A 25,828-nucleotide genomic window follows, 5' to 3' on the forward strand; every position below is an offset into this window, starting at 1 on the left:
ATAGATGTGATTACATTTTAGGAAAAGTAGGTAAAAGTTCATATTTTTTATGAATTTTTTACATTTTTTTTCTTCTCCCATTTACTTGTAATGGGTGAAATTTCACGTCTATAAAAACATCAATTTTGTTTAAATTTATGTCAAACTTGGCAATTGATATGCTGACATCACCACATGTATAGACATGATGGCATCAGCTGGATTCATGCCAAAATGAGCTACAATACGTGCAGTTACTTTATGCTATTACTTTACTTGTCTGGCCCCCTGGCAATCCGATTGGGCTGTATGTGGTTCCTGAATACCCTTGACTGTTAATATCTTCAGTGTAAATTTTGCATTTTGCAAATTTATCGAGCAGGCCGGATTGACCCCTTTGGTGGGCCAGTTTCAGCCCACGTGCCATGTGTTTGACATCCCTGCTTTAAACACTAATGGGAGTTCCCACCTGCCAAATGCCATAATTCCAAGAACACTGCTGATCCTAAAAATAGTAGCTGTGCTTTACATAAATAACCTCATCACTGGAGCAGGAGCCTTTGGCTGTAGAGCCTATAACTCAACTTAACTGTCTACACACATAGTTGAACTCCAGATGGCAACCGATGTGTTTTCAAAATCCAAAACACCACAACCAAAACACCCAAGTCAGAAACAATCATGTTACTTCAATTTTGCTCTTTGGGCATATGTTATGTGAGAATAAAACGTAAAGTGATCCAGGTCCTCTTCACGCTGGATAAGTAAATTCTCATTTGCTGAAGCCCCTCCGGCCTGCCTTGAGATCCCTGCATTTAATACAGGAATTCATTACTATAAGACTATGACTTTACACTTAAGTAGGTCAGAAACATTTCTGTGTAGAGACATTTTATAGAGACTTGAGATTAAAAACTGTATACTGCAGTACAGGTACAAATTTTATCTGCCTACTATGTTGCCTCTTGGCCAGGTTATCACTGTAAATGAGAACTGGTTCTCAATTGACCTACCTGGTAAAATAAAGGTATAATAAACAAATAAAAATGTTGCAGTGTATATTTGCTTTTCATCTGACATACAATCTACTGTGTGGGATCTAATGACCATGCAAATGAGGTTTATTTGTAACACTGATTTATTTCAACACTGTTACATAAGCTCTAAATCAGAATGTACTCACAAAGTAGAACAAAAGATAAGACCCCAGCAGCACATGTAAAAGTGTAACCATAGAAACACAAAAATCAATGGAAGTGTTAATAATTTAGACATTAACAGAAAGAGCATTAAAAAAAAAACAAATGTGGATAAGATACTATAACTTAAATTTTTCAAATGCTGACATTTAAAGTAAGAACAGGCATTTTCATCTACTTTTTACAGGCTTTCCAGACATTTTAAGGCATCCAGCAGACAAAACATCTGTCAAACACTTCCTTTGGGACCTGAAGAGCTTCAGTTTTCCACCATCCATCATACAGTCTCCATAACAGCAGCCATCTCCCTGAACTGATTGTGAAAGTTCTGCAGAAAGCCCAAGATACCAAAAAAAGCAAGTTAGAAATTTCACAACCCAAGTACCATGCAGCTGTACATTCACAAGAGAACTGACACAGACCTGGAACTGTGGAATGGTCATTTCGAAAGACCTCTGACAGATCTGTCCAGATGGCTCAGCAATTTTTAACAGCACAGACACGTAAGGGGAGTTCAGAGACCGGCAGGTGTCGGAGCTCACTGCCATGCCAAGCTTCCACTGCATGTCCACTAACTGCAAACACAGACCACAATAACAGGTAGGGCTTATCAGTCTTGCTGTGTTAATGTAACCAAATCTATTGAAAATGAGCACCTAAGCATATTATTGGGACGTACTCGCCCAATGCTGAGCATGCCCAGGGCTTCTTGCTGAGCGTGGATTGATGCACCATGTTTATTCCACAACTTGTGCAACACCTGGAGGGAAGGTTTGGGCCACTTGTTGCTACATTCCTCTAGTCTCGACACAAGATCATCCCCAGAGAGGTTGCTCTTGCCAGCAGACCTGGTGACAGAGCACTTTATGGTCAAACCAGTACAATGAGCTTTTTGGTATCTGTGAATTCATTCAATAGCTGTAGTAAGAAGAGATGAGAAAGGAAACAAGGGCAGAAATGTCTTAGAAACTGTGGATGTTACAGCATCTCATGCGTACCCCTGTAAATCACTCAATGATGGGTCATCATGATAGCAGGCATTTTTATGTTATTTATTCTCTAATACTAGGCTCATAATGAAGATATAATGTTATTAAGACATGATTTGAATATTTGCACAAAACAAACTGGACAAACATGGAAAAATAAACCATCTTGTTCATAAGTTGGAGATTAAATGAAATTTTAAAAAAACCCAAAAGATTAGTTCATTATATTGCAACAAACCACATTCCAATACAAAAATTTCATGCAAGGTACCTGAATGTTAACAACAGGTATCTGATAATGTTCTGTAGAGCTTCATGATCCAGTCTGACATCAGCTCTCAATAGTCTCTGTTCAGAAGAAGCACAACAAAACAAGTCTTGAAAGAGGAACTAGTAAAAATCGGTTACTAAAAGTTAAAAACAAAGTCTAGGGAAACACTGACTCACATTAGAGATTTCAGCTGAGTCTACTCCTCTGGTTAGTCCTTGAAGGTAAGTCAGAATGTGCTGACACTGTTTATAAGATTGAAAGATTGGTTATCAGAATACAGCTTCTATGGCAATAACACCACATCCTGTGAGTCTTGTGCAAAATACTGAATAACTGCAGATAGAACAGAACAGAACAGAACAGAATAGAATAGAATAGAATAGAATAGAATACTAGCCCTAAAAATAACAGAATTATGTGACAAAAATCCAACTGCAGAAATATTATGTGCGAGGTGCAGTTCTTCTGCAAGACAGTTTGTAGTCACTTTGAACAAATCATTCTGAGCAAATGACAAACATTTAGTTTATGTGAATGCTCAGTTGTTCCTTTCTATACACCTTTCCAAGGAATCTGCAGGTTCAAGGAAACCAAAATTTTAAAGGTTTCTTAGATCAAATTTAAGACCTTACATTCACAAAATAACAGTACAACAGGCCTCTGACTTCTTGTCCTTTATTGAACCAGTCATAACCATGTTGCAATCCAGCTAACGTTACATTTCTCCATTATTAATGTTCCTGTTACTGACATTCACTCTGCTAAAGCTCATACCAAAACCCCTCCAACCATGAATGATTGTTGGTAGCTCCACTCATTCTCCATTTTTTAAAAATACTAAGCACAAAATACACATTTGACAATTTTTTACAAAGATTTCCAAAGAAAATACAACAATATTTGGGGATAAATTATAATTTTTAAGGATAATTAAGGCCTTAATTTAGGACAAGAGTTTTTAAAGGATCTATAAACATCTTGATTTCTGTGCAGTCAATGTCTGTAGTTTATGTAATGCTGGAAATTCAACTTTTTGTAAACATGTCATTGTTTGATTCAAATCATGAAGATCCATATAGGTGCAGACAGAATAGATTATCTATATGATTAATATTTTAAAAATACAGCTACTCACTACTTCACCAAACAGATCTGATGGCAGCCTACAGATGTTGCCCACAACTTTGTTGACACCTGAAATACAAAACTGAAATGTCATTGATCACATGCTTTCCATTACACACGACCTCAGTATGGTCAAAGCGACACAAGCAATTTTTAATTAAATTTAAAAATGAAACTGAACAAAATGTATGACTGTTACTGTTACAAATCCTTGTTAATGATAAGCTTATGAGTTTCTCTAACTTGAAAACAAAACTCTGTGTACATCTCGATTGACAGATACTTGACGTTGTGTGATTTATGCATTTTGATAATGAAGCGAAAAATTGGGCAGATATCTAAGAGGTAATGCAGGTTTTCAACAAAATGGTAAAGAGAAAGTCCTGTCGAGTTGCTATCAATACCATAAATCAGTTAGCTTAATCAGTTTTGCTAATGTGCAGACCTAGCTAGCCACGGTGTTAGTTAACTAGCCAATAGCCATAAACAAGTTCCTTCAAAGTTGACGTATGCTGACCCTGAGTTTAATAAAAACAGACTTCTGTTTTAACAACAACCTATGAGATGAAGGAGCCATGATGCAAGTTAAACCCACCACATGATTCCTCTGTCGCTGGCATCTTCTTTCACGGACAAAACCTGAGTGTTAACATGAAGCGGAGTAGAGACAAACCCCTAAACTTTAAAGGCAACAGCGCCCCTATGTGGCGGTGAAATATTACAGCAACAAATCTTAGATCGGGCAGCAACTTGAACTCTTACGAAGAAAATCTATAAACGTGTAGGATGTAGAGGATACGTTATTATTTTGCATTGAAATACAGAGTGTGATCAGAAATGAATAGCCTAAACATCAGGAGTAGTGTGTCTCACACGCCTATGATGACCCTGGAATAGTCCACTGAGCCACTACAGGGGTGGAAAAACGTACAATTGTTTCTTCATTTTGGGGACATACGCTTCATGTTGTGCTTTATATACTAAAAAAGTTATACATTTTGGTAAACAAGTACATTGTATCTAGTGAAATTTGATTTTAAATTGTTTTAAGAAATGAACTTATGGTTTACAATAATCAGACACCCCTTTATAGGGCGGTGCGCTTTCCCCACACGGAAGCATTCCCAGCTGTCAAACCGATTTGCAAAGAACAGTTTCAGCTCACGGTTATTGAGAAAATATACTTAAACTGCTGCAAATGGACTCTCCACGGTGGTTGCCTTTGGAGTCAAATCCAGAAGTATGTAATGTTTTTTCTCCAAACTATATCGTTTTAGCAAAATCATTCATTCATCAGCATATGAGGGCTGGCTAACAGGTAGCTAACTGAGAACAAAAGCTGAAGCCGGTGTGACTGCTGGGGTAAATAAACTTTTTAATTAACACTTCTTTTCTCCTTTTTTCCATTTCAGGTAATGTCAAAGGTGAGTATTTTCTTTTTGAGTCATGTTAAACATGACAGTTTCATTTTCGACGAAGCGACTTAACACAGGGACATGGCCTACCAGCAGCTATGCTAACTGTTAAACCATGGTTTATGGATTTAAGTTATAAAGGAATGTACATCTGATAAATACCATAAAAAGAAAAAGGCAGTGCCGGATTTAACAGAATAATGAGCTCAATTTATTGCTTTCCTTGTGCTCTTAAGTATACGAGCATTAGGGTTTTTTTCCCCCTCTTATTTCATAAACATCCCTGAGTGACCACTGACCGTTCCATTGTAACCACTGGAACCACTTCACCTGCCAGTGACTATAATGCCATAGCTGATTGATGCAGGTTTCATCTTTAGTTGTTTTTCCACTGAATTACACCAAATGTACTATCAAATACTGTCATGCATTATCAAAACAATTTGAGAATTCTGGGGCGCACTTACATCACAGTAGGATGTATTATGTGCACTGTAACATGCTTTGGGCTAACATTGTGTGCCAGATATTATTTAGTTGGAAACTCTATAGGCATACACACTGACACTCAGGTTTTGCATAGTTTCTCAGTTCTCTGGGAATGAAGCCAACCTGGCAATTTGGAGATGTTTATGGATTGGATCCAGAGCTTCTCAGCATGGTGCCAAGACCAGTGTGTGCAGTGTTGCTCCTCTTCCCAGTGACAGAGAAGGTACTTATTCTACAGCATACCTTGTGTACAATATATAAATTGTTCATCTGTGAATGATAAGTGAAGTCTCCAAATTAAAATTCTGAATTAAGTAAATGTTTTCTCTTGTCTCATTTGCCTCTGCGTTCCTTCTTTTGTGCAGTATGAGGCTTTCAAGCAAGAAGAGGAAGAAAGGCTGAGAGATCAACAACAGGCCTCTTCTGATGTCTACTTTATTAAGCAAACCATTGGGAACGCATGTGGAACAATAGGATTAATACATGCAGTGGCAAACAACCTGCAACACTTGGAATTTGGTGAGCAACAGATGAATTTTCTAATGGAGAAAACACCTATCCTTGCAATGTTAGGTGCTTGGAAGATGGGGGGGGTAGGAGGATAAATCAGAAAGTTGAATTTGCAACTTAACCAGCTTTTAATTATGTTTGGCTACAAAAAAATGTACACTTTTTAAATAAATGCTAAATAATATGTAAGCTTGCAACGTATCACAATACTGACAGATCAAAGTTAGATGTCAAGCACTTTTGCTTTCAGCACTGCTAGCTCTATTTTCTGTCAATTACAATGCGTGTTGTTTTTTTCTACTCAGAGCCTGATTCTTCTCTCAAGAAGTTTCTTCAACAAACCACTAAAATGACCCCAGAGGAGAGGGCCGCCTTCCTGGAAAAAGATGAGGTAGTGAAAACTAAAGCGTACATCTTGTTCAAGAATGTTGTGATGAAACTGTCAGACTGGCTTTGTTGCCTTTGTCCAACAGTGGGTATTGCCAACTGACTTGTCTAGCTGTGCTTGAAATTCTGAATCTAAAGTACATTTCAACTCAAATTTTACATAGGGTAGGTCTCTACCTTAATACATTCCAAACTGAAGATGGCGTAACAGTCCAGATTTGGATCCACACCCAGAATCTAGAATTAGAAGATGGAGCAACTTTTCATTTGTTCATTCTAATGGTCTCAAGAAACTATTGCTCCGAGGGGGGAGTGGACACACACACACATGCACACAGCTTGCATGACATCATCTATGAACATGATCAGTTTCTTGGTCATCCGTAACATGATTGAGAACTGAGAACATAGTTTCATTTCTAAATCCGCCATGTTTGATGGGTCTTATAATAGAACTGACAGTATTGAGACTGAAATTGCATACAACCCAAGTAACTTTGAAAGAACTGACGACTGAAACATGAATCCAGACCCTGGGTCTCAATTTCAAGGGTGAAGGAATTGATTTATAACCTACAACATACTATAGTGGAATTATTCAGTGTGATGGATATGTTCTAAGGGGGTGAGGGTTTGCGATCTGTGTTTTTTTTGTTTTGTTTTCTTTTCTTTTTAAACCATTGTCTTTTTTTGAAAGAATGGTAAAAACATGTAATACGAGAAACCAACAAGGGAACAGAGTTTACACCCCAATTCAATGCTTTCTTTTTCAGAGTATACGTGTCACACATGAATCCAGTGCTCAGGAAGGACAGACTGAGGTTTGTACTGACTTTAGACCTATTGTATTGCCTGAACTTCTAAAGCCATCTGTAAAACTAACTCAATATATCTGTCTGCCATAGGCTCCAAGCATAGATGAGAAAGTGAATCTGCATTTTATAGCTTTTGTGAATGTTGGAGGACAGTTGTTTGAACTGGGTAAGTTAACTACTACATTTCCACAATTTGTGCAATTCACACATGAATAAACATAAATGAAACATGTCTGAACTGTATCTTATTTACCCAGATGGCCGGAAGCCTTTTCCTATTGGTCATGGAAAAACTTCAGAGGATACTTTCCTGGAGGTAAGACATCACAACATGGCAGACGTACATGTTGTCATGACGACATGTTTAACCTGAATTGTATTTTATTGTTCTCATTTTGTGTTGCTACATAGGATGCTGTAGAGGTTTGTAAAGTCTTCATGGCTCGAGATCCAGAAGAGGTTTGTTTCACCATCATTGCCCTCTCCAAAGACTGAAACTGGGATGACACCTTACAACAAGAGCAAGCAACAAAAACATAACTGCCAAACATTCTCAAGTGCTGACTTTATTGGAAAATCTTTTCTTTTTTCAAAATAGTTTAGCAAATGATTTGAGGAATAATAATACGATGTCAGGGATATAATTTTAAAGCAATGTACCACTTTTGATAACCATAACTTGTTGTGAATTGGATGAAATCCAAGGGAATTGGACTGCTCTTCTGCAAATACAAGATGTACATGCTGAGTTTAAACTTTTCCATTTAATCGCTGCTGATACATCCCACTAACTGAAATACCAACATCAGGTGTTTTACCATGACAATGCACTAAATCTGTTTACATGGCATGTTTGACAGTTAATTAAGATGGAAAAGTTAATGTCTTGTGTGTGACATGTTCAGTTTGGGATATATACTGCCTGGCCAAAAAAAATAAAATGAAAAAACAGCATTTTGTTGGGTCACCTTTAGCTTTGATTAGAGGATCTAATGGCCATGGTATTTTTTTTTTTATGCCACACAGTGCTTTTGCATTGTCACAATAATTGTCACATTTGGTTTTGTCTGGGGTTGCACTAATTTTATGCCAAGATCTTGATGATGGGAACGTCGGATCACTGCAAAAAGTTTTCCTCAGCACTTCCCAGAGATTCTCAATGGGGTTCACGTGGACAATCCATGTATGAAAATGTCATCTGTGCTCTCTTACAGTTTGAGCCTGATGAATCCTGGTGTTGACATCTATAAACTTCAATCTTTATTCCCTCTAGCAAACTTCATAGTTCTTTAAGAAATCAGAGGCTGCTCACTGCACCAGTTGGAGTTAAATATCTTTTAACCACTGCAGTACTTGTCCAATAGAAGACTCTTACATATTTTTTTGGCCAGGCAGTGTATATGTAGTAAACATGGCACATGTTTCGCTGGGCTTTAATTTCAATTATAGCTTTGAAAACAAATAGGACTAATCCACTTGTATGGGGCAATGGTAATATAAAATGCTCATCAAGTGTCTCCTGTAAGTGAGACTAAGTGGCAAAATGAAAGTCGGATTGAACATCATTATGGAGGGTGCCTACATTTTTTGTAACAAATAGGAATTCTGTCAAATAAAAGGCGCATTTATTAAAACATTTTCTTGTGGAGTTTCTCTTTGACTTAACCATTATATGGAAGGGTTGTATGTTTATAACTGAATGTACTGAGTGCAAACAGTCTGACATACTGGTATAGAATGTCGGCAATGGCAGAGACAATGTTTGCAGAATATGTCAGAGAAAAGCGTATCGTGGTTAGGTGTGAAAGTGGCTTTAATGGGAATACATTAAAGCCACTGTTCTTGATATGACCCTTCTCTGAGAACAGCATTGACTTTTTAATTCAAGTTGGAAAAATTACAAAGATGGATTAGCATCTACTTTTGCAATCAAAATAAAAAAAAAAAAAACATCTTAATTACGCTGTAACTTGATGATAAATAATTATACAATCCATCTGGGTTGTTGTTATAAAGAAACATTGATATTTAAACAAAATAGATTTAAGATCTAACCTTTGTGGTTGTTGATCCACAAATACTGACAGATAAAATAAAAATCAAATAGGTTTCAGGTAAAATGTAGAATTTACATGGGTCAGACCTTCAAAGAGTTAATTTTTGCACTGAATATTTTTCACATCCTACAATGCAAAGCTAAAACCACTGGATGGCGCTGCAGGAGAGAACAATAAGTAAAATGACACCTAAAAGTAATGTTGCCTGGAAACTCCAAGTTTTTCACAGAGTTTTGTTGTCCACCACGGATTGTAAACTAAAGATAAATTCTCCTGCAGGATTTAAAGCAGAAACATTTTTTTTTCATTGATTTTGTTTTTGATTGGATGTAGAAGGGCACTTTTATTCCATAGGAAGCAGGTAAAAACTAGGATCATAATAACCGTGGGTGTAACAGGGAACACAACACTCCTGCATTCACCTGGAAGCCTTTCAGAGACCCGTGGATGGTCCCCGGACCCCACATTGGGAACCCCCTTTTTTTTTTTTTTTTCTTTTTTGCCACAACCTCCTTTTAAATCCTCAAACTTCATGGAAGGAGTATCCCTCTTTTCCACAGTTTTTTTTCCTCCACGATCCGAGGAGGTGAGCCCACTTTGAGGAGTCGTGTGATCGCCGTGTAGGTGGAGTATCCAGACGGACAGAGATTACACAGAAAGACACCAAAACACAGGCGTGTCGGATGAAACCGCAGGTAAGAGGTGATGCAAGAGAAAGCATTACTGTTACACCTTGCATTTTTTTTTTCCTATTGATGAGCTGGTGCAAATGAACAATAGGAGGCAGATTTCATGAATAAGGAGTGTTCACCTGTAGTCTTGTCGGTTTGACCCGTTTTAAGTGCGTTCACTGTGTCTGCTTGTGTGAACTGGCCCACATTTCTGTCACTGGACTGGCGCTTGGATAATAAGTTTTTGTGATGGAGTGGCGTGAGCAGTCCACCGTCAGCTGCGACGAAGCCTACTTGGAGGCGCAGAGATGGATTGAGGTGAGTCCAAACACAAAAATAAATAAATAAATAAATAAAACACCTTTTGTTAGCAGTCAGTGTAAGATCAGATAAGAAACTGTGATCACCAGCTTGAAAGAGTGAAATGTAACTGTACTTTTAATCCAGGGCTGTAGTTAAGCACCAAATAGATTTGTTTTTTCGACCAATTTTAACTTCAACTCCACTACATCTCTGATAGTTTTTGTTTTTTTTACTCCTTATAGTTGTTTGACAGCTTTAACACTTTTTCCTCTCCCTCCTGCTGGTTTAATCATATACCACAAACTTTGTTGATTCTAAATGTTTGTGATGAACTCAAGGATTAAATATCCTTTTCAGAAAATTCAGCTATTCAATCACAATAAAGTCTTCGAAACCACAATTTGATTTTATGGAAAAAGTATCGTCAAACCTGAACCTAAGGCTGTTTTTCTGAGTTCATGGAAAGTTGACTCTTTAGAGACACAGAGTTCTCACAGGACTAACTTCACAAACACACAATGATCCTATAAAATATGATGCATTGTTGTAGATATGAAGTAGTAAAAATGAGCTCAGCCTTAATCGTTCACATACACATTAATGAAGAGGCAAAATTAATCCAAAATGTCATGTAGAATACTAAAACAATAGTGACTTTTTCGGTGTGATCATAGTACACTGTTTCTGAATACTTCTACTGGAGTTTGGTAGCAAGTTAACATCAGGTGTTAAGACTTAAGTTTTGCTTTTCAATACTTTTGTAACAGTAGATATCTTAAGTTTATGGCTGAAAGTTGATCATCTGCATCAGCTGCATGCCCTCCAGTGAAAAACCCTGACCTACGGATGCAAGGAGGCATGTGTCACCCCTGACCCCAGGTCTCAGGTAACCAGTAACATAGAATCAATGTATTCTTTCAGACTCTAGAAGAGACTTGCCCTCAAACTTCTCATAGCATTAGATGATCTGTCTGTCTTCCCCGTGTCTTCTCAGAATACAGGTACATAGCTGTGACCCATCCATCATTAGTATTTGTCTTCTGTCTCCCATCTTGCCTAGACCTGCTCATCATTTTTTTTGATGTTTCGGAGGCTTTGAAGCTTCGGTTGAAAGCAGACATTTAGAACGTTTTGCAGCATTTAAGAAAAAATTATTTAAAGGATTGGTTTTTTTGCACACATCTAGTGTAAGCACGGATCAGCCCAGATTCCTAAACTAAGTTAGGGTTTCACTCAGTTTATGACACATGCAGTAACATTAACTCTTCACCCACATGTTGAATGGAATAGTTATTATTTTACTTGGCCAAAAATAATAAATACATTGGAATGTTTACATAATGAGAAAGATTTTATGACAGTTTTACACAGAACACTTTAAAAACTAGTGGTTTCAGCAGTGGTCTATTCACAGCATTATGGGAATGCACAATAGTTATTAACCTGTCTTTCCTCTACTTGTAATAACACCTTTTCATTTTTTATAGTCAAATTATCTGACATTTCCTTTTAGCCTCAAGCCAGACTCTTATTCTTTCTTCTCTTCTCTTCTCTTCTCTTCTCTTCTCTTCTCTTCTCTTCTCTTCTCTTCTCTTCTCTTCTCTCTTTCTTTTTTTTTTTTTTTTACAAGCGGTTAAAATTATGTTTCTTCATCTCACACATTCTCCTCCCAGCAGGGCACTATGGGGCTGGTGAACGGTTGTAACTAAACAAATATTGTTCTAATTTCATGAGGGGTGAATCTGAATGCTTTGGATGTGACATCAGTGTGTCTCACACACCCATACACTGGCCCATTGTAGTGGCTTAGCTTGTGGACTGTGTTGTGGGCATGACCTCAGACAGGGGCAGGAAGATTAGGGTGGGTGTGCAGGAAGCTGAACAAGTTGTATAGGTTAAGGTTTTAAGACAAGGGAGTTATTATATGAACAGTAGAAGTACAATGGTAATCAAAGACCAACTTCTGGCATGGGGCTAACACTTCTGCATCAAAGAGAAAGTTCTGTGGCTATTGGTCTGTGCCACTGAATGATTAACAAGCTGCTTGGCTTTATAGCACTTTAAACATAGGCATGTGTGCATGGCGAGGTTGGTGGTGTTGTTAAAAACTAGACTAAATGGTCTGGAGCCTGTCACATGGACACATTCCTGCATTAGCTACCATGGCTTTGAGCATAGCCCCCTTGGAGCTGGCTGGATGTCAGCACAGGACGCTGCGTCCTACAACCACAGGGCCAAACAGAATAATAGAGGTCCTTGTCCATTGAATAGAGAGGCTTTAAGTCTGTTTGTTATAACAATCAGAAACAAGTGGCAGTTTTTATGCACCTCATAGGTCAGAAGAATATGTATATTGTACTCTGAGACCATGAATGGATCAGAGGTTCTCACTGATATATTGACATGTCACCGGTGGAGTTGAAAGTTAGGCGTTGACTAATTATTGGCCTGGCTGATGATCAGATCTGATATTTGATTTTTGTGATTATTGGTATTTTTCTAAGTCTCATATGTAATCAAATAAATTAATTAATTGTCAAAATGTGCTACTTGGGCTCTGATGCAGCCATGTTTCTGCCTGTGGTCATCACAGGTTTTCATCCAAATGATTTTTTATTCCTGTTTTTAATGTATGCATAAAAATCCCCTGTAAAAATACAAAAACATGAGGAAATAAAACTTTAATTATTACGAGATATACATAAAAAATAATGTATTTATGCGTGGGAAAGGTGAAAAATTTGGTGTATTGATAAAATATGAATATGTTTGCTGAGGTAATAGTGATAAGAGAATAAATAAGATAATCAGAAACAGACATAAATGCAATATTAGATAGACAAAGCAGGAAAATGCCCTGAAGAGCAGTAGATAGAAATGACAAATGGGGGCTCAGAGATGACATGATATGATCCAGATCAGAAAGTCAAAAGCTGTCAGCCAGCTTCAGGTTTTTGCCAAAATACTTTTTAATATCAGCTCCTCAATCAACTGTGCATGTGGGTATATTATTGAAGGAAATACTGCATGTTACTGCCAAAGTTTACAACCATAATGATGATGATGAGCTCTCAGTATTAGAATAACAGTAATGGATGGAAATCAGCTTAATTTGCATAGTTGTTTGCCAATTTTCAGTTCTGTTCAGTTTTTGTTTTAATGTTTTAAGCTCTTTAAAACATCTCTACAAAGTTTTGTGTTGCTATTGTGTCCTTCTGAATCCTCAATTTATATTTATTTATTTATTTTTATAGTTAATCATCTGCAAATTCTAATTATATTATAACCGTGATTATTAATAATCAATATTTATATTGTCCCTGAAAAAGAACATATCAAAAGATCCCTATAAGACAGCTTTCAAACATCACACCACTTATACTTAGTCACATCATGTTTAGCTTGTAATGAACAAGGTTTCCCAGAGTCTCCACTCGCCACCCAAAATACTTAAAATACCTCTTCAAACAGGTTTTAGGCAGCACTTCATTACAGCGGTAGATCTGGTTGAAGATCGTGTAACAGCATCGGCTTTAAAGTGGATTAGTAAAGTTTCAGTTGTGATTTTATTCTGCTGTATTTGTGTGTGGTTTGTTGATAAGGATCTTCCTTGCATACTTTGGAACAAAGCGGCCACTCTGAGGTAACATAATACTGAGGAATTGTTGATGTTTTGTCAGTTGTTTCTGTCATTTTGTTGTAATCATATTTATATTTTCATTCCTATACTTCAGATCAAACAAACACCTCAGTTTTATTGGGGTGGTGAGGGTCTCAGAGGCCAGTATCAGGAAATTTAAATGGAACAAAAATCTCTGAGCTATGATACTTTGTTGTTTTATGCTATCATTCATTGGAATAAGTCCTAAAAATGTAGATCAAACATATGGAAATTAGTGTCTTACATTCATAATATCACTACTCGTACTATGGTATTTTCTTCTGTCCATTCTTCATTCATTATCTACAGCAGTCCTGCAGCCAGCATTCATATGAATTGCCTTCCGTGACCTGTGCCGCTGTGGTATTGTGCACACAAGGAGCTGCACTGATCATTAGTCACCTCACTGAAGCGCCATTCTGTTGTTTTTTGTTTTTTTTTTCTCTACTGATTTCATACAGAGCAATTAGAATGGAGGACACATACATTCAGATGTATTCACATGAGTACATCTAAACACAAGAAGCCCTTCATTTGTACTTACAGCTGAATGGTACTTGTAGTTGATGCACTTCTATTATTCTGATATGTTGATATTGTTGATACTAGTGGTTTTCACAGTGGTATATTATGAACCAGATCCCCCAAATATTTGGATTATGTCCCGGTTGCACTCTGATGACCCTTACCCCTGTGAAGAAGGAACAAAGAATTTTGGGAACAATTAGTGGGGGGGAGCTGCATCCGCACAAACCTTGAATACTGATTTGCCTCAGTAGCCTACATGAATAAACAATAGCTGTGGTCACGGACCCAGAGAGACTATGATTCCTTTTATGATTCACATTTTAGCAAGACTCCATTCTTGGTTCACTGCAATAGTTATAATAATATGGAACGTATTGTATCCATATATCAGAACTCTTTAATGAACTCCAAGGACCCTTTTTTTACCTTTTGATGGGCACATGGGGTAAAGTTATTATGAAGCTCACTTCCTTAACAAGTTCAACAGCACATTCTTGAGGGGAGCGAGGGTGGGTTTGCAGGAAGGCAAGCTGTTTTTGAAATCTCTGCTTCTGCCTTAAATCGGCCCGTTAAATCAGAGTAGCAGTGTGTTGTTGCAGATTAGAGTTATTATTCCACATGACGGGTTCAACGGCAGAGAGAGGGCACAGTGGGCTGGATCTAAAGGGAGTTAATACCTCTAATCATGACGATACAGAGAAAAAAGTATTCTCTTACAGCCGGCTCAGAGCTGGTTCCACCCTCCACACTTTGCTTAGAAGATAATATCTTAATTAGCACATTCATTCTGTTTGGGTGACACAACTTTGAAAAGAAAATATGTAGCTTTGAAAAATATCAACAAGGACTCTGAGTAAGCATATCTACAAAAGGAAATTAAATGTTTTTCGGTGCTTTTTTTCTCTTCACCTTTGTAGTGTGTTTACATGCATGGTGCTGCCCCCACTTACATAGAACAGTAGGGGTCAGGATTTCATATGCCAACTGCAGCGCCTGACTGATTATACGCTGTACTGTAAAGATCATCTGCTGTGCTTTGTGTGTACATGTATGTGTGTCTGCAAATTTGCATGTCTGCTTTTATTCCTGTTTTGTGTTTTGACTGTCTGGTTATGGTTGTATTTTTGTCACTAAAAGAGGAGTATGCCAAGGGTTTGGTATGTTTTGCAAACAATACAAGTATTTCCTCACAATAACTTGATTGCATATCGTGCACATAAACCACAGATGTGTCAAAACTCTCATCTTCTTCCGCTGTTCTACCACTGTCTAATTCACCTGGAATGTCGGGTATTTTAATCTCAAAATACTACGTGTGTCTTCAGAGTAAGTCATCATAGTACATGTGTCTTTTAATCAGCCGTTTAATCCATCTAATCATAGCCTTTACTGAGCTATGCTCGAAATTGTCCCCACTTTTGTCCTTTTCCCTTGAAGGTAAAGGGACAAAAGGTTTGGAACAATGCACGTCTGACCAATATGGTTGGTGTTACCCGTTCAACTTGTTTTGCTTTGTGTGTGCCTGAACTGGGTGTGCTTTTGTACATGCCAGCTGTCCTACCTGTATAACTACAGTTTTTGCATGTTTATCTACCTTGAAAGTATAAAATAATGATACTAGGTACATATCTAAACTCAAACATGATATGAGTGATTACTGACAACGCATAATGAGTTTCATATTTCTAATAATCCTGTACTGTCTGTGTAAATATCACTTTATACTAATACACCTTCTCCTGCACTAACTGTCATGGAGCTCATTATGAGAAAAAATATCGTAGTAATGTGGTCATGTCAATTATTTAGTGCAGTGTTATAAATCCCAAACTTGCTTTAAGGGACTTTACTATCTGAGCAGTACATGACACCTTCTGTCCAATAAAGGAAACCTTAAAAATAAATGAAAAACAGGATAATTCTTTCAAGACACACAAGCAGTGCAGTAGGTGTATATACAGAGATGGCCGTGCACATCATTAGAGAAAATACTGTTATTTTGGCATTTAGTAAAATCTGTTATTTAATTCAAAGATTTAGTTTGTGTACTTACACTGTACAGTATATGTGCAGTGTACCAGCCTATGCGTCATGCATGCAGTGTACATTTGCCTGCATAATGGGTCTTGGTGTTTCTGGAGTGGTGGTTTGAGATCATGGGAATGGCATGAGCCTATAACACAGCCCTGTGTTCCTCCAGTGCTCCAGATGCTCTCATCGCCTTGTGGCTTGAGCTGCCTGGCTCCTGCACAATTTTAGCACAGCTCAACCGTTTAACAGAAGCTTTTAGCATTAAAAACAAAAGAACCAAACATCACTGGAGCTCTCAAGGAATACCTGAAGGACTGTGTTCAACTCTGTCCCAGAGATACTGTAGGACCTCAGGAGGAAATACCTCTGACTTCCTCTCCCACTGTTCTCAACATCCTACCTTTCTTTTCCAACCTCCCCACCCCATGCACACATACACCCGCCCTCTCTCCTCACCCAGCCCCTCTCGCAATTTTGCTCAGTGTTTTTTATTCCTTTTTCCAGGCAGTAACCAAGAAAAAATTTGGGAGTAGTGACTTCCGATCAGCGCTGGAGAATGGCGTGCTGTTGTGTGAGTAAGTACTCTGCTTTTCCCAGGCACCTCTCTTAAGCCACTCATTCATATGGAAGTCCTGTCCTCTCCTCCAGGTCTGCACTCCACCGTAAGTGTTACTGATATTTCCCAGGCAGACCTCCTGCAGGGTCACAGTTTGTTTGTTTGTCAGCTACATAAAGTGAGCCAGTGATTCAATACAGTGCAATAGAGACTGTTTCTTGTAGCTCTTTTAATGTATACAGTGACAGATCTGCCCTCTGTGATCTTGTTTGAGAATATGAAGTGTGATCTATTTCAAGAGCAGTTGCATTGCCTGTCTGACAGATGTTGCAGATTTGTGGATGGGGCAGAGTGCCATCTTTATGTTAATGAGAGCTGTGAGAAGCTGTCTAGTGAATGGAAATTATCCAGCGCAAACCACATCGCAGAGCGAGGGCACCCTGCTTTCTCATTAGCCTGGGTGCATCAAGAGTTTGATGAATTAGAGGGACACATTTATCTATGCTGAATTAGCTTTTGCATTTATGTACCAATAGCTCCTCTAAGAGTTGTGGAATTGTGGTTTTTCATAGATCAGGGACATGTGTGTAATGAGGTTACCATCATGTCCATTTATACATGTTTATGTGGGCAGCACCAGAGGATGGACACAGTGAGGTGATTTGCACGAATCAGCAGGAAGCTGTAATTACCAGCAGCCCATGCAGAATCTTCCAAACCTCTTCTGGCAGCGGTTCAAAGAAGGAGCCCCATAATCTGCTGATTTGATCCTGACTTCACCATTCACTCTCAGGGAAAAACACAGACATTTCCATTCAGAGAACTGTCCATGTTTTGTCAGTGTGAGAAAGAGGAAGACCAAGACCAAGATTAAATCGCTTTCACCTAGACACCCAGCTTCCATTCCCATTGTTTTGTTGTTAGCGCTGCTAAAAGGAATGTTTAGTGTGGGTTGCACACATGATTATATCCTTACTTATCTTACAGCGTGTGTTATTTGATAAAGTCATAACAGCTTTCTATTGTTTCAGTGCTGAATGACTGACTGGATCCTAAATGCTGTTTGTAGTTTTTCTCCACATCTATTGTCAGCCTTTTAAATAACTCCCCTCGTCCTATCACACACAATTTATCCACTCAGCGCAGACAAAACAAAAAAATTTTAGCTGATTCTCTGTTACTGTATTGTTTAATTCGTTTCAGTATCATAAACAGTGTCACCATGCAGAGTGCATTTCAGATGCAAAAATCCCTTTCATTCATCAATCAAAACTCATTGATGTGCTTGAACTGATATTGGCTGATTCAAGGTTTGTTTAGGTTTCTTTCAAAGCGTATGTGTTAGAGGCAGAGGGCCCTGTGTGTTTACATCGTGGTGCAGAACTGGCCATTTACTAAACTGAAGCCAGGTGGCCACCATTAAACAAAGTCATAAACACACAACACTGAGACTTTGCAGCTCTTTTTTGTTGGTTCCTTGCTGGTTAGGCCAGTCTAGCCAATGACTAGGAGCTTTCACTTACGTTCTTCTTTCTTACAGTCTGATCAACAAGATTAAACCTGGTATTATCAAGAGAGTTAACAGGCTGCCTACACCTATCGCTGGACTGGTAAGTGTTCTATTTTTACTCAATGTGAATACAAGATGTAGGAATTTTGATGTCCATTTATATAAAAAAAAATCTTGCATGATTTTTATAGATGAGAGACATGGTCTTAGCAGTTCATTACTTATTTTTATAAGTATTTTTTTTCTCCCTTGGTCATATTTGGTTAAAATGTGTTGAAGAGTATGTGTTGAGACATGAGAGGGAGCTGTGCGTTGTGTAATAGTCGAGCTGACTGGTGACAGGTCTGAGGCATGGTTGCCAATAAGAGAGAGGTGTTTGCCTCAGCGACTTGTCACTGCTTATATCCATCCACACTAATAGGTTCTGTGAGCATGGAGCTGCTTGAAAGGTCACTCGCCGCATTTGAGTGCACCCTAAATATGATGTCTGTCACGCTTTAGGCTGTGTTATATCAAAATTATGTAAGAGAGAAAGACTTTGTTCTACTGTGATGGATTTCTTTCTTCATCTGGTGATGGAAAGTCCAAAAAGGTGCTGATTTTGGAGAGACAGTTCTTTAGAATATATCGTTTGAGGCTGGGTAGTTTTCTAAAATTTAAACAAGGCCATTGGGTCCACAGTGGCTCAGCTGAAATAAATGTTTTGGGAGTGTCTACATACAAGTCCACTGGAAGTAGAGGGTTGAAAACCCTACCTTAAACCCATCCCTCACAAAGCTCTCTCTTGTGGGAGTAATTGAGTCCAGCTGCCTAGAGGAATTATAGAGAACCCCAACCCTAAACCAGGGAGTCTGAGTGTTTGACGGTGGGCTCAGTAACACTCAACATGTTTGGCAGGACAATGATATATTGGCGGTAGAAGAAACAGCCTGGCATTCAGGATACATGCAAACAGTAAACATGGTATTTGTTGCACTAAACACTGTGCATTCTGTCTGTGTTTTGATATAAATCACATTGCCTGGTTGTTTGTTTTGGACTGGTGCTAATATAACTGGCTGGGCACCTGCTGAGGTAATGAGGTAAAATATCTCCTCGATCAGTAGCACTTGTGTGTTATTTCCACAAAACCTGAAACCTCCATAAATTCTCCAGCAAATGTGAAAGCTCCTGGTTGGCTTGCGGCTATCAGTTACTGCCAACCACATGGAGAAAAGTGGAGAACACTCCAAACAAACATTACTCACACTCTCTCCACTGTGAGGATAATCTTTCTCCCAGAGTAATCAAGTAGGGTCATTAAGATTGTTGGGTCCTTTATCTCTTTTCTCTATAAATAGTTTCTTGTCTATTCTCCAAAGGGTGGGATTTGAAATGTAATTTTTCTTGGGTTGTATTGATTTGAACTGTCAATTAAACTTAGAGGTAACTGGACATACAGTATATGATGTTTTGTCATCGCCAATCTGTGTTTTTCGGAAGAATGATTTTGTTCTTGTCTGCTTTCAAGGTATGTGGAAAAATATACATTACATAAAGAGTAACCTGTTGGGACTAGTGTTTGTGATGTAGATCTGACTTATGAATTATTCCTGAGTGAATAGGTCTTTGCAAACTCGCCTCATTAGTACTCAGAAATGAAAATGTCCAGTCATTATGGACAAAAGTGTTTTGCTAAGATTTCAGCGCTCAAAATCGATACCAGGCTCCAGCTCTGGCTGACTAAAAAGCCCAGGGAGGGAAAGAGAAAAACGGAAATCTCTGGTTTTGTGGAATATTTAGCAACATTGGCTCCAGACCTGGGCCTGCTCTTCGGTTTCACTTGCGTCCACGGGAATGTTTCCCATGTCAGCATGCCTCTCTGCCTGTTGATGAGCACTCTGTGTGCTGTGGGTTTGGGTTATCATAGCACCCCAGTTCAGACCTGGTTCTGCTTTTAACGGTGTCGGGCAAATGAACTGCAGTTGTGCAGTGGAAAAGCCAGCTATATTAGCAGCAGCCCCAATTTGAGGCCCTCTGAGCTGAAGCCAGAGGGTTAAACATAAAGATGACTCCATCGGCCTCTGCCCGCTGTAAATACACTGTAATTGACATTGTGCTGGATGTTCCCGCATACACCAACTCCTTGGTGAGTTGAGGTAGCAGTGGGAGGAGATAAACATTTTCACTGGCCCTGAGGGTGTCTTTACTCGTATAAATCTATGTTTTGTTGTTGTATGGGTACATGTTATGACTGGAACTAACTTTTTGGACAGGAGGGTGTTTTATTGGGCTTCTTTCAGGACAGGCACCATTTCAAGTATTCCATCTCCTCTTGGTTTATTGTCACAGGATTTTGAAATGTGTAGCCTGATATTTTAACCATAACTTAAGTTGGTGTTTGAGACACAGTCCAGGGTCACTTGAGGGTAATTGTAGAGTAGAGTCATCATGTACTAGAATACAGTGAAAGAAATGGCATGGCCACATAGTGACCGTTTGGAGTGAAGGCCCTGTTGTACCACGTCAGACACCTTGTGAGTTGAATCTTTCTGTTACTCGGTGTGAAATGCTTAAACTGGGGTCTTCAAGTCCGCATGACAGGATTAGAAGCTGTTGGATGGGTACAGCATATTTAGCAGGATTATGTGCAGGCACAAGCCAACGTAACATTCCTTTAACATGATTATCTCTGCGTGTTGTGGGACAGACAGAAGGGAGGGTTAATATTTTGTAAGGCTCTTTAAGGCTAAATGACGTCCATACCTATGTGATGTTAAAGGTACAATTAGTAATATTCCCGTAATAGCATTTCTGAAATATCGATGTTGAAATATCAGTGTGCCTCATTTGGTATTTGGTGAATTGAATCCTAATATTAAGAGATTAATGCATCAGTATTTCTATGACTGTATTTTTATTATTTGCATGCCATGTTACAACATATCAGAAAGTTATTTTTTATATATTGCAATATTTATCAAACATATTACAATGTGCAACCAGTGGCATATGTATGCCTACCCCAATGAACTAATAAATAGGATAGGGATTTCTAAACTTTTTCAGCTCAAGACCCAAAAGATCAGTTTGGTGTCTTCCTTTAAATGCAAACCTACAAAATTATCTTACTCCATAATTTTTTTCCATTGTGTCTGAAGTTTTGCTGATTCACTCAATCAAAACAAGTTTGAATAAAAAAAGTATGGACAAGCATGTCATTCAGAAACATAATATCATTTCACCTTAACAAGTGAGTTAACTAATGAGCAACCCACTAGTCACCAGCTAACATGAAAAAATTAAAATATTAACACATAACACATAAACAAAAACACATAGGTGACTTGTTTTTCCACTGTCAACAGTGAAAATTCCTACTTTTTTTGTCCTAATTACTTATTTTGCTGAGGTCTGTTCAGTTTGCTTTCAATCTTAATTACCACCATAACATTGCTTGTGACTGTTTTATTATTTAAAATGGCATGAACATGTGCCATTAAACATAACATGAATAAAGCCTGAGCTCATCTATAAACATCAGGTCTGCTTGACTCATTTATTTGGTATTGATATTGAAAACAACACCTCCCATGATGCCACACACTTTGCAACATCATTAAACTGTATCTCCTGTTATTGTTTTGATTGGGAAACCTTTCGCAACAGAAATTATATTTAATTATTCTCGTATATTCTTGCACTTCTGTGTATATCTCATACGTTATAATGAAACTGTGGCTTTTAGTAGATCATACATTCACCTCATCTTCAAGATAACATAAACTCATACAAACTAGTGGTTAAAAACTCAGGTGTCGTTTTCAGCTTGCATACTTTCAAAATAACCAATATAAATCACATCATTCAGACAGACTACCTGTACCTGACAGATAGTATCCTACTGCTGTCCTGTCAGTCAGCACACTGTTATAAGACATGTCAAGTAAGTACGTTATGTGAAGCTTTTTTGTTACTGTGCATGCCGTACTTATTGAATAACAGGGTCATAAATGTAATGTCACTTCAGAATGTGTTTGTGAATAAAGTTACATGGATAAAGGCAGTCAAAAGGTTAAATAGTTTACTATTCGTTACCCATGAAGTTATACCACTGTGACTATTACCATGACAAAACCATAGATAAGATAACCCTTATTGTGTTGTAATGAATAAACAGTGACTCTTGTGCTCTCATACAAAGGAGGGGAGGGGAGGGGGGTCTGCAGGGGCCTTGGGTGACCTCCAGGGCTCGGTAAAGTGCCGTTTGGGGACACGCAAAGCTGTTAGCGAGGGATGCCTACATGGAGAGGTCAGCTCTCTCCTACCATTTGCTAATAAGCATGTTTGCCACACAAATATAGAACTAGCTACCCCTTAATTATTGCGGCCCATGTTGAAGCCATGTGTCATTACATGAAAGCCTCTTAAGCAGTACTGTCCCAATGGGAAGTTCAGGCTTACAAACAAGACTTGTGGGATTACAACTGGAAAAGTCATAACCCAGGAAGGGAATGGTTCTTTTTGTGGGTCAGATTTGTTTGAAATGCATGTCTATATTTATAGACTAAAAATGGTTTTCACTGTCTTGAATTACTCTTATCCCTGTGCTTAAATCACATGCTCGCATACAGTATAAACTTTATGCAATACAAACTGATTGATGGAGTCTAAGAGGAGAAACTGTCCACTCCCTCTTGAGTTGCTTCAGGGAAATATTTGTCAGTTTCTGTCACCCGACCTTATGTTTCATAGCAACCAAATGTCTCCAAAATACTCCGCCACCCCACAGATTCCACAGGTATTCTCGAGTAAAAGGCTTGGCAGGGAGGGGAGGGGACAGTTTCTGGGTGTGAGAAGCAGGAGACTGCAGCAGCAATGTGCTCTAGTGTCAGCTTAGCCTCGCATGGCTGGTTGGGTGGGACTTGTGCGCGGCTCTGATGTCATCCTTCCTGGTTTTGGCTTTGTCCCCACCCTAACCCAGCCCACAGGTAGCTTTGCTGATGTCTGTCAGCTCCTGTCACACAGCCCCCGCCCCCTGCATGTGTGTTTGTGTGTGTTCTGCACTGGGTCACTTCTTATTTGCTACACACATGCTCCTCCCCATCCGTCTGTGTTCTCTGGTGATATGAACTTTGGAAGCAATGAGTTGTAGGCTGTGTCCCTGCCAGAGAATTCTTGTGTGATTATTCTTTGCGTCTGTAAGTGGACAAACCTCATCCCTGCTTTGTTCTTTGTCCAGGACAACCTTAACGTCTTCCTCAGGGCCTGTGGCAAGCTCGGACTTAAGGAAGCTCAGCTCTTTCACCCGGGAGATCTTCAAGACTTATCCACAAGAGTCACAGTCAAGTAAGTTATGATTTTTGCTGTGATATTAGTACTAACATTTTAATACCCATCGTTATCATTTAATGCGCTCCTGTTCTTACATAATCAAAGACCAACTCATGACTCATTTTTCCTTAGCTTCAACATATGCTTATATTTAATACACAGTAATTTTAAGTCTTACTTTCATATGTTGCTCAGAGCACATGTTTCCTCATGTGAGACAAGTTTCAAACTGATGTCAGTGCTATAAAGAAAGGTCAGTGCTATTTTCAGTAGCTCTGTATTCTTGTGTTGGTAAGCACCTGTTTATGTGCAGGACTGTCAGTTTATGACGAAACAATTGAAACACCTACAGGGATTACATGAATACATGTGGTTTCTAGATGCAGGATACACCCATAACAACTGCCTGACAGAAAATGGAATTCAGCCTGTGTTTGAGAACAGGAGGAAAAATATGTGTTTTTTTATTTTTCAGTTTTTGTCCTTTGGTTATGTTTATTGTGTGCAGGGTAGAGATGAGGTATGTTGAACAACCTGTTCAGGTTTTACACAGGTGTGCCTTCAGGACTACGGTTAGGCGGACCACAGAGCACAGTCCATCCACCGAGACAAAGTCTGTTGCTGTACACCAGCATGCTGTGTAAGCACAGAGAAAAGCGCTTCAACAAAATCACCTGCAGATTGTTGAACTCAATATGTATTTGCTAACGTGGAGATGTCACGAAGCTTAGATTTTTTATTCTGTGCTCTCTGTGATGCCCCTGAACCTTCAATCCATCAATTCTATGCCACTAAGTGTTAATTCAACTCAGTTTCAGTCTTCCTTTAGGATTTTTCCACATCCACTTTAGGAGCATTTTCCCATGATCGAGAATATTCCCCGACTCATCAGTATCACTGATAATGACGTTGAACCACCGTCATCACAAAGGTGCATAGACGCAAATGTATATTGCTGGCATATGAACTCTGTTTAAACAAATCTGCCACCTTATTATCAAGACACACCCTCTTTTGCCCGTTACCCTGTGATACAGGATTCATGTCATAGCTGATTCATGGTCATAAATATTGAGATTATTGTTTTTTATAGACCTCATGTTATTATCAGTCAATGCAATCCTGATGCAATTTTCTCATGACGTTGGCAGCAAATCAGTTTAATTCCAAAATATTGTAAAATCATGCTCAAATTAACGTAGTGACAGCCAAAATGAAAGGCTTTTGCATGACATCTTGTAAATGTGCAACCTGTGAGAACAAATTAGCTTAGAGTGTAACTCAACGCCGCCATGCCTGGCTGTGTGCAGGGCTTTGGTTAGAGGAGGGGTCGCAACCCTATTTTTAGGACTAGAGGGTCACTTTGAGAAGCAGGATTGATTGGAATGGTATCAGGAGTCACGGTAGTGGGGCTTTTAATACTGAGGACTCTGTAGTTGATGCTTTCTCCGTCATATCCTGTCATAAGAGCACACTTGTCTGTTTGATGTGTGTAGTTTGAAACTGATCTTACAGTCCATGGGATTTGTCACAACCTCAGTTTATTCAGAGGAAAATACAATTACAGCTTTATTTTTTTCTTTAATTCAATTTAATCCTTCTCACATTACAATCCATTTCTCACTGAAGTATTTGTTTTGTACATTAGTTTGTATTCATGTGTTACACAGAGGAAATTATGGTCAGTCTCATTTTTAATTCAGCAGGGAGCATGTTTTGTTTTGTTTTGTTTTTGTTTTTTCAGAATAGCAAGGGGATTTGTCTACACAATTATGTGGTTTCTGAGCTACAGTATTTATAACATGTACAGAGAGAGATGGCACACAGAGAGTAACATGAGGAGATAATCCCAAACAAGGCTGTAGACAAGCAACCAATGGCTTTATTTCTCTTCTGCTTATCAGAGCCTAGGCAAATGAGAGAGCACAAGAGAGAGAGAGAAAGTTGTCTATCAGCTGTCTCTTGCCCTGGTGTGTGTCCAACCTCCACTCCCTTAAACCCAGTCTGACAGGTGCTTTG

At 38.7% G+C, this 25,828-nt stretch overlaps 3 protein-coding genes across 11 annotated transcripts in view; 2 read left to right on the forward strand and 1 right to left on the reverse strand.

Moving 5' to 3' along the window:
• Positions 1–1,082: 1,082 nt before the first annotated feature.
• Positions 1,083–4,338, reverse strand: commd6 (COMM domain containing 6). The gene is made up of 7 exons (XM_030125322.1): positions 4,159–4,338; positions 3,574–3,632; positions 2,615–2,680; positions 2,439–2,515; positions 1,858–2,026; positions 1,601–1,753; positions 1,083–1,506 (listed from the first exon to the last, which is right to left on the reverse strand). The coding sequence occupies exons 1-7, from the start codon at positions 4,181–4,183 to the stop codon at positions 1,456–1,458; spliced, it is 600 nt and encodes a 199-aa protein (XP_029981182.1). The 5' UTR covers positions 4,184–4,338; the 3' UTR covers positions 1,083–1,455.
• A 320-nt stretch (positions 4,339–4,658) lies between these two features.
• On the forward strand, positions 4,659–8,813 carry uchl3 (ubiquitin carboxyl-terminal esterase L3 (ubiquitin thiolesterase)). Its single transcript, XM_030125321.1, has 9 exons — positions 4,659–4,803; positions 4,976–4,987; positions 5,562–5,690; positions 5,833–5,986; positions 6,283–6,368; positions 7,138–7,185; positions 7,270–7,345; positions 7,437–7,495; positions 7,591–8,813. Exons 1-9 carry the CDS (start codon positions 4,762–4,764, stop codon positions 7,672–7,674), a joined length of 690 nt encoding a protein of 229 aa, XP_029981181.1. The 5' UTR covers positions 4,659–4,761; the 3' UTR covers positions 7,675–8,813.
• Positions 8,814–9,623: 810 nt separating this feature from the next.
• lmo7a (LIM domain 7a) overlaps positions 9,624–25,828 on the forward strand; it is a 54,056-nt gene continuing 37,851 nt past the window's right edge. For 2 of the 9 annotated variants that reach the window (XM_030124673.1, XM_030124668.1), the window contains exons 1-4: positions 9,624–10,225; positions 16,935–17,005; positions 18,527–18,596; positions 23,718–23,824. In XM_030124673.1, the coding sequence (XP_029980533.1) occupies positions 10,157–10,225; positions 16,935–17,005; positions 18,527–18,596; positions 23,718–23,824 (317 nt within the window). In that variant the 5' untranslated portion in view covers positions 9,624–10,156. The remainder of the gene's footprint in view (positions 10,226–16,934; positions 17,006–18,526; positions 18,597–23,717; positions 23,825–25,828) is intronic. The other 7 variants (XM_030124664.1, XM_030124669.1, XM_030124667.1 and 4 more) reach the window with 5 other exon arrangements.

Source organism: Sphaeramia orbicularis, chromosome 21 (genome assembly GCF_902148855.1).
Source record: "Sphaeramia orbicularis chromosome 21, fSphaOr1.1, whole genome shotgun sequence".
Taxonomy (NCBI): Eukaryota; Metazoa; Chordata; class Actinopteri; order Kurtiformes; family Apogonidae; genus Sphaeramia; species Sphaeramia orbicularis.